Source organism: Ipomoea triloba, chromosome 1 (genome assembly GCF_003576645.1).
Source record: "Ipomoea triloba cultivar NCNSP0323 chromosome 1, ASM357664v1".
Classification (NCBI taxonomy): Eukaryota; Viridiplantae; Streptophyta; class Magnoliopsida; order Solanales; family Convolvulaceae; genus Ipomoea; species Ipomoea triloba.
The window spans coordinates 17,743,447-17,752,557 of NC_044916.1; the positions used below are offsets into that span (position 1 = coordinate 17,743,447).

The following is a 9,111-nucleotide window of genomic DNA, read 5'->3' on the forward strand; positions in this document are numbered from 1 at the left end:
ATCACAACATGTGTTACTAACATGAATACACAGAACAATTGCCTAGAATACACAGAATGATTGTCTGGAATACACAGAACGATTACCTAGAATACACAGAATATTAACATAAATAAACAGACCGACCGAAACGGAAGACATAATTTTCAAAAAAAGGGATGGTTAATTTACAATGCTCAAAACGACGTCGTTTACGTACGTGGTGCACCTTGTTGTGTGCACCGTGGTGCACGGTATAATTTGCCATCAATCACTGGGCCCAACGTTGATTCACCCTTGCCAAGCTCAACAAATCTCATGGGCTGGCCAATTTGGTCAGCCCATAACCATTGACATATGCGGGCCTGGCGGCCCAAATCCATTAATTTGACAAACCCTAGCCTTTATTATAGCGGCGAAGGTCACCTTCTTCTCCTTTCTCTCACCCTCTCTCAGCTCCGATTCAGGTTCACTCTTCCTCCAAGTCTCTCTTGCACTCCTTTCCATCCACTTCTGTTCGTTTACAGGTGTTCATTTGTGTTTGCCTATGAATCCTAACTCTTTTTTGTTTTTGTTGGATTATGCAGATACTTAGAAGGGAAAGAAAAATCTTTCGCCATGAGGTGAGTTCTGTAAATTAACTTTGTTGAACTTTATTTGTCTGATCTCGATTTGTGTTTGCTGCTCATTTGTAGAGTCGTTTTTTATTGTATAATGCTTATATGTGATGAAGTTCACTCTCTAAGTACCATAGGTATCAATTTTGATGTGTTATGTTTTCGTTTTAATTTTGTCTGATTAAGGGGTGATATTCTTGGTATTATGGTTATTAAATTTATGATGAAATGTTGCTTTGTTTTCGCGTATTTGGCATTTTTATTGGTTGGAGTGTTCATCTCTGCTGCACAGAGAAACCAGTTTTACCTGGTTTTGTTAAGTTGATTGTACTTGAACATTATGCTATTGTCTGGTTGGTTTTGTGATGTTTGTTTTTATTTTGCTTATCAGCAAGTTGCAAAGTGATGCTGTGAGGGAAGCAATCTCCCAATTGATGGGGGATTCCAAGGAGAAGAACCGCAAGTTCACTGAGACCATTGAGCTTCAAATTGGGCTGAAGAACTATGATCCCCAGAAGGACAAGCGTTTCAGTGGTTCTGTCAAATTGCCTCACATTCCACGCCCTAAGATGAAAGTATGCATGCTTGGTGATGCTCAGCACGTGGAGGAGGTATTTTCCAGCACGCTTTATGCTTTATTTCAATATTTGGTTTTGGTATTTGGGTATTAGTACTTCAGTTGGTACTTATATAAGTTATAAGCCACAAAAAAATGATTTTTTGGTATTATGGTTGTTACTTGTCTGTTATGTCATAGCTGTATTAGTGTATGCATACTCTGTTGGGGATAAACTGTTTTGAATTGGTGTTGCTGTTCTATTTTCCTCTGTAATATGTTCTTTTGTGTTATGCTGTTACCTTAAATATATTTAATGACCAACTATTCCTCATCCTGGTTCATATTCAAATTCTATCCTGCAGGCTGAGAAATTTGGCATGGAGTATATGGATGTGGAGGGGTTAAAGAAGCTCAACAAAAACAAGAAGCTTGTGAAGAAGCTTGCAAAGAAGTACCATGCTTTCTTGGCATCTGAAGCTGTAATTAAACAGATCCCTCGACTCTTGGGCCCTGGTCTTAACAAGGCAGGCATGTACATAAAATATCCTTTAATATCTTATTAACTACTCTCTTTTGGAATTGTATAGCAAAATATTTGTTCATGACTTTCTTTAAGGATTTCTGAAATTATTGAAGCATCTCTGATGTTCCTATTGATCAGGCAAGTTCCCAACCTTGGTGACACATCAGGAGTCCTTGGAGACAAAGGTTAATGAAACAAAGGCTACTGTAAAATTTCAGCTTAAGAAGGTCCTCTGTATGGGTGTTGCTGTTGGTAATGTTGCCATGGAGGAGAAGCAGATCTTCCAGAATGTTCAAATGAGCGTGAACTTTCTGGTATCATTGCTGAAAAAGAACTGGCAGAATGTAAGTTTACTTATTCTGCTCAACCAACTGTCATTTTCGTATCTGCACCTGGCTGCTTATGGTTATTAACTGATGTTTGAAACATGTTAAACAGGTGAGGTGCCTATATCTCAAGACAACAATGGGAAGGCCTATTCGGATCTTTTAACTCGGAGTTGTCTCTCTTGTATTCTTTATTTAAGCTCTATAGGTAGACATTGCACAATCAGTCTTGTACTCTGCCATTGTCTAGAACCATTTTTGTTTCGATGTCCTCTTGGATTTCCCTGTTTTTGTTCAAGCCTTATTACTGGGTATTTGGATTTGTTGAGGTTTGTGATATCAGTCTCTTTGATTCCGTTTATGAAATTGCCTTAGAAATGAGAGAGCTTTAATTTGTGTTTTTGAGGTGGAACTGTTATTTGATCTCTTCTACTAGAGGTGAGCTTTTCTTCAACTTTACGCTTGGTTTCCCTTCTAGTATACAGTAATTGGGTCGTGGCATGAATTGCAATTCAATACCAATCCAATTCCATGAACCTTCTAGTATACAGTAATTGGGTTGTGGCATGAATTGCAATTCAATACCAATCCAATTTCATGAAATGATAAACTACATTGATATTGTTTGGTTGAAGAGAATTGTTATTCAATGGAATTACAATTTCTTCAATTCAATGAATTGCAATTCATAGGTCTCTTCATATGAACTTTTCAAAAAAAAAAAAGGTCTCCTTCATATGAATTGCAATTCATCCATACAAAGTAAAGGAAAAAGGAAGAAAATGATTTGTCATTAGATATTATTATTAATATTATTACACAAGGATATTTTAATTTTAATATTTATCATTTATTTTATTTTATTTTCATTACTAATAATTTTATCATTTAACTTTTTTTTTTTTGAATTACAATTACAATTCTTTTGTCCCTTAATTTCTTAATTCTAACTACCAAACATTGTGAAAAAACTACCAAACATTGTGAAAAAGTTAAAGAGTTATTGTGAAAAAGTTAAAAGAGTTATTAGTCTTATTACTAGTATATAATAAATGTTTTATTTCTATTTTTATTTCAACATCGTGGATTAAGTATGTTGTAGGACGAGTGGAGTAGATACCATTTTACTACAACATACTTAATCCACACTTTTATCTAATCCTTGTATTGTAGATGTAGTATTGTTCATTTGAAAATTATGAGACCACGGTTTACACTGTAGTCACAAGGTTTTGCTAACAAAGAATCATCTTTGTGAGAGGAAATTACCATTTTCACTTTTTTTTTTCAAAAAAAGAAAAATTACCATTTTCACTCAATTGTTTTTTAACTATTAATCAGTCTTTAATTTTTTATTTCAACTAATTTGATCATTGAGTACTGATAAAATTTTAAAATGAAGAAGTTATCATTTTAGTCTCTGGGTTTATAATATTTTAAATCTATACTATTAAAAACTAGGTATTACATTTACCGTTGAAAAATAATTGAATGACAAAAATGATTGATTTTCCTTTTTTATAAATTATAACTATGGACACCTCCGGATTCTGGCTCATAAGCTCCTTAGCCACCAGATTTCCAGTAAAGCCTGCAACCAATTCTCCTTTCTGAAGAAGCTTGAAACAAGCATCCGAATCAGTTTCTATAGCCACTCTTCTGTAAACGTCTCGCAAAAATCGATCACCAAAATAAGGTGTACACAATTGTTTAAGAGCAGGAGATGCAAAACCCTAGTCGCGGAGATGGGGAAAATTTTCGCATTCGAAGACTGGAGATTGCAGACAAAAGCAAGGGCTTTCTCCAACTGTTAAGTCAATTGACTGTGTGTGGTGCCGTGTCGGACGAAGAATTCAAGGAGAGGTTTGAAGAAGTGGCCAAATACGGGGATGACCATGTGATATGCGTGATCGAAGATGTCCGATTGGGGAAAATTGTTGCGACTGGGAGTGTTTTTGTGGAGAGGAAGTTCATCAGGAGCTGTGGGAAAGCTGGTCACATTGAGGATGTGGTTGTTGATTCCAGCGTCCGTGGATTGCAATTGGGGAAGAGGGTTGTTGAGTACCTGGTGAATCATGCCTGTTCAGTGGGGTGTTACAAGGTCATTCTTGACTGCACTGAGGACAACAAGCCATTCTATGAGAAATGTGGGTTCATGAAAAAGGCGGTTCAGATGGTGAAGTACTTCGTTTGATTCATTTTTTTTGGTGTCAAGGGAAACTCTATTCACTATCTGCGGGTGTGTATTAGTGTATATTGGGTAAACCCGTCTTTTGACCCTAATCGGGCAAAGGACAGGTATAGCTGACGGCTCAAATCAAGAAAGTTGGGATTCGAACTTATAAGTTTGGCTGTGGTTATCCCCAACTTCTTTTGATTTATTGTTTCTTACACAAAATGCTAGATGAACTCAAAGTTGTGCACTTATTGCTCCATGGTTTTGTAGTCCTTCATATTCATCAACCCCATTAAAGGAAACATCATAAGTGCATCTAGTAGTATTATCTGTTTCTTGCTAACCTGTCAAATGGATTAAAGGCTGTCATGTTTCTTGCAAACTTGTGCTTCATTTGATTAATCCACTTGGTTGCTCATTGTTTCTCATGGCAAATCATAGTTGAACTCAAAGTTTTGAACTCATTGACGTGGTTTTGTAGTCCTTCATATTCATCTGCTCTATCAAATGAAGCATTATCTATGCCAACAGAGTGTAGATTTAAGTGCATCTAGAGTAGCATTATCTGTTTCTTGCTAACCTGTCAAATGGATTAAAGGTTGTGCAAGTTTCTTGCAAACTTGTGATTCATTTGATTCATCCACTTGTTTCTCGTGGAAAATCATAGTTGAACTCAAAGTTTTGTACTTGTTGACGTGGTTTTGTAGTCCTTCATATTCATCTGCTCCATCAAATGAAGCATTATCTGCGCCAACTGAGTGTAATTTAAGCGCATCTAGAGTAGCATTATCTGTTTCTTGCTAACTTGTCAAAGGGGAATAAAGGCTGTCGAGTTTCTTGCAAACTTGTGCTTCAATTTGGAACTCATTTTGTTCAAGAGAGTTGCATTATTGCAGGATCTGTAACCTATCAGTTGTATGCAATGTAACAGTTGAAATGCTGCTGCCCAGTTGGTTATGGTGTTATCATGATGCTATTTTGCTCTTCTAACATCCATCAATTCATGAATGTAATAATCGCTTAGGAGTTGAAGTTTTTCTATAGGCCAAGGGATTATTATCAGGACTAGTGTTCATCACTAGATGTGTTGCTATTCTCTTCAATTATACAAAAATGTACTCAAGAAACTGTGTTTGTACCCATTTCATTAACCATATAATATAATAATTTTTGGGAAGGGCTATGGTTCTAATTGACACTGTTTCTTTGGTATCCAATGCAAAGTTTTACAACTCTAGAAAGACATTGAGTTGAGTTTATACTGAGTATAAGAATTACCAATATGAATTAACACTTAAGAACCAAGAAGGGTTGATTGGTTGGTTAGTTCAACCAGTTAGCAGAGATAATCCAATAGAAAAACCCTTTAAGTAGCACCAAATTATAATCTAGCATATTGGAGATAAAGCACTTTTTTTTAAAGTAATGTAGACTCTATTACAAAGTAATAGATTTGTTCAATATACTTTCTCTAATCGTAGTAGCTCAAAGAGTTAATACTCCACCGTTGAAGTTTGATAACGTGACATTTTTCCAAAGAGAGCTACAAATATGTCAACTGAGCATAAGGAGTAAGCACTCTCATTTATTAAAACTCACCATTATGCTTTCAAACTTGACAAAAAAATTTCAAATGAACACTCAAACTCATAAAAAAAGGGGTGCTTTCTTCGCCGGACAATGATTTTTAAAATGGATTCCAAAATGTTGTGAAAAAAAAAAGCAAAAAAAGGTAATGATTAGTGTAATGATCATGTAGCTTTATATAATTAGTAAAAAAGGTAATAATTAGTGTAATGATCATGTATCTTTAAATGATTAGTAAAAAGGTTAGCTTGTATTATTTTTTACGTATGGTAACTACAACTCCTGTATTACGAAAGTTCTATGAAAATTCGAACATATTCCATACGCGTTTTTATTTAGGCCACTACAAATTCTTTCTACTTCTTCCTGTTGGTGGAGAAGGCGATGCTGGACTCAGATTTGCTGTAGGTTGATGAGGCTCGACTGGCTTGACTTGATGGCCCGGAATTAGACTTAGTGAAGTAGATGAATTCTCCTGGTTCCCTTGGAGGAGAGTCATCTCCCGTACTGAGTGAGTCAGGATGCTCATTCACGGGTTTCTCAACAGGTTTGCCAGTTCCATCTCTTCATCTTCAGAGATGAGGACGAGAGGATCACTAGGAGTGTCTCCAACTTCGTGACCTCCATTTGTAGCACGTCTGGCCCTTAGCATTTCTTGCCTTGTTATTTCTGCCAATCTCCTGGACTTGCGTTTTGGTGTGATCTTCCCATCTGGCTTCTTTGAATCCATGGTGCCCTGCAAAATAAACAATGGAGATACTAGTGGGGAAAGTAAAATAAACAATGGAGATAGTAGTGGGAAGAGTAAAATAAACAATGGAGATACTAGTGGGGAGAGTTCCCAATATATAGATGGGAACCCGTGGTAACTTTTTTAATTAAAAAAAATTGAAAATGTTACAACGAGCCTTGGTCATCCGTTGTAGCATTTTCAATGAAAAAAAATTACAAATAAGGCTTCCCTTGTTTCACTGTTGTATACTGTAGTCTGATTATACCCTTACTGATCAATCAAGTATGTGCTAAAATTTTGTTGTCTTCAATGTGGTTCAATTTTATTATCTCATTTCCCTTTGATGCTCTCTAGTTGTTGTAAGTGTGATTTTCCATTTACCAAGCATAATATTACTGAGTATGATATTGCCTTAGAGTAATGCATGATAACTGTGGAGTTGATGTGGGATAGTTATGTTATGTTTCTCTATTTCCTTATTATTCTGATCTTTCACAGCCGATATGGGCATGTCATATATCAAATTACTGCTTCTTTACGTGGCTGCAATTTATTTTTGACCGAAATAATGTTTAAATATTAAAAAAAAAAAAAACAAAAGCCACCACGGGCCTTGGTCACCCGTGGTAACTTTTTTTAATTAAAATTGAAAATGCTACAACGGGTGTTGGTCACCCGTTGTAGCATTTAAATTTTTTTTTAAAAAAAATTCAAATACTACCACGGGCCTTAATCGCCCGTGGTAGGTATTTTTAATTAAAATAATCAAGAAAATGCTACAACGGGTGATGGTAACCCGTTGTAGCATTTTCCATTTTAAAAAAATTTCAAAAAATTTCAAATACTACCACGGGCCTTAATCGCCCGTGGTAGGTTTAAAAAAAAATAAATTAAAATAATAAAAAAAGCTAACACAGCGGCACTAATAAAATTTTGTAGTCAATTTTCACCTATAATTGTGGAATAATTATTGTTGTGAGTTAAAAATAAGATAGTAACGCAATAATTAATTGATAATTCGTTAGTAATGATTAATTATTAGTTATATTAAGAATTTGTAATTATATAACATAATAATATTTAATAAGTGGTTTTTAGTAACGATGAGACAATAGTAATAAGTTAAAAAGAAAGATAATATGTATTATTCACTAAGCCAATTTAATCGTTCAAATTCGCCGTACACATTGTCATTAATAGTGTACGTAACTGACCACGGATAAATATTCTCAACATAACATTTACCAATAACTAGCATGAGCACGACGTTGTCATTTATATTGAAGCATACAACCTTATCATCCAGCTTAATCTCAAAATGATCAGTTATTTGCTCCCACTGTTCAATGTAGAATGTTTTATCGAAGTAGAGACGTAGCTTTCTATCCCCGACTATAATTTGAAGCGGTCGTCCGTCTAAGACATTAGCATCATTGAGAAACTCACACAATCGATCATGTTACAGATGGAGTAAGAAGATGCTGGTAAGTAATGATATCGTTGGAATCGGTTAGTAAATGTATACAATGTTCTTACCGCTCCAAATGTACAGAAATCGGTATACAAAGAATTACATCGCTCTAGTTGCTCAAACTCAAATCTTGGTGGTATTGAAGATCTTGCGCTCAAACTTATTTGTCCTAATATTTAAAGAAATTACGATTAATATATGTAGTTAAAAATAAATATAACATATAATTTTATGAAATATAGTATTGTGTTATCGATTTCAATTAGACGATTGCTGATGGATGGGCCATATTGATTAAATTTTCTCTGCGGCTTGTAGGAGGAGCTCTTATAGAAGAAAGTTTCAAACTTGAAAAAACCCCGATGTCGAAAAACCACAATGTCTCCAGGAAATAAATGATTTTCAATCAGGAAATCAGAAATGCCCGGTTTAAAGTGCATATTTTCGACTAAAACTTCTACTGCCACACTGTAATGCAACAAAATTGCTTTTGTTGTGAAATATTGCATTAGATGACGATGCATACAATCCGGAATTTTCAGCTGATGAAAAAAAAATAGAATAGGTAAGATCGGGATCGACGAATTGATTTGAATGTATTAAACAATTTAAATATATAACACAAAAATTAGATTCTTATACCGCAATAGTCGAATGGTCGATTTGAATGGAGAACCACGTAATAGTGCATTCACTAACATCAGACAAATGTATTTGATTATTACAAGCTAGTAAAAAGAATGAAGAACATAAATGAACATGTTATATAGTAAATGGATAGTTCTAAATGATAGACTTAAAAAAAATCTACAAATATAAAATCACTTACGATAAGGATAATTAATTAATTGTAGAGTAAGGAAGACGATCGTAGTATATTCTTGCGCCTCTATCTTGTTTGGAAAGATCGTTGTTTCAGGCGCATCTAAACCCAACATTCGTAAATATTCAATCCATTCCAGACTTGGATAACACCAATATATACCTGATCCTACGATATGCCTCACATATGCATACATAATAGGCCTCCTTGCGCGGGTTATTGCGTGATAACGCGTAAATTCATAACTTTTGGGAATGCCACATTTGGTAGGACGGCGATAATATGTTGTGTAATCTACAAATATATCCATTTTCAAA

The 9,111-nt window shown here is 35.0% G+C and overlaps 2 protein-coding genes across 2 annotated transcripts; both read left to right on the forward strand.

Moving 5' to 3' along the window:
• The first annotated feature begins 370 nt into the window (after positions 1 to 370).
• LOC116012055 (60S ribosomal protein L10a-like) lies at positions 371 to 2,409 on the forward strand. Its single transcript, XM_031251556.1, has 6 exons — positions 371 to 446; positions 567 to 602; positions 988 to 1,207; positions 1,518 to 1,683; positions 1,817 to 2,022; positions 2,117 to 2,409. Exons 2-6 carry the CDS (start codon positions 598 to 600, stop codon positions 2,168 to 2,170), a joined length of 651 nt encoding a protein of 216 aa, XP_031107416.1. The 5' UTR covers positions 371 to 446; positions 567 to 597; the 3' UTR covers positions 2,171 to 2,409.
• Positions 2,410 to 3,552: 1,143 nt separating this feature from the next.
• On the forward strand, positions 3,553 to 4,495 carry LOC116033225 (glucosamine 6-phosphate N-acetyltransferase-like). The gene has a single exon (XM_031275984.1). It carries the CDS (start codon positions 3,728 to 3,730, stop codon positions 4,196 to 4,198), a length of 471 nt encoding a protein of 156 aa, XP_031131844.1. The 5' UTR covers positions 3,553 to 3,727; the 3' UTR covers positions 4,199 to 4,495.
• Positions 4,496 to 9,111: the final 4,616 nt, after the last annotated feature.

Coding starts and splice junctions, on each gene's coding strand:
- LOC116012055 (XM_031251556.1), top strand. Junction 1,684..1,816: donor CCCTGGTCTTAACAAGGCAG/GCATGTACATAA, acceptor CCTATTGATCAG/GCAAGTTCCCAACCTTGGTG. Junction 2,023..2,116: donor TGAAAAAGAACTGGCAGAAT/GTAAGTTTACTT, acceptor CATGTTAAACAG/GTGAGGTGCCTATATCTCAA.
- LOC116033225 (XM_031275984.1), top strand. CDS start 3,728: ATGCAAAACCCTAGTCGCGGAGATGGGGAAAATTTTCGCATTCGAAGA.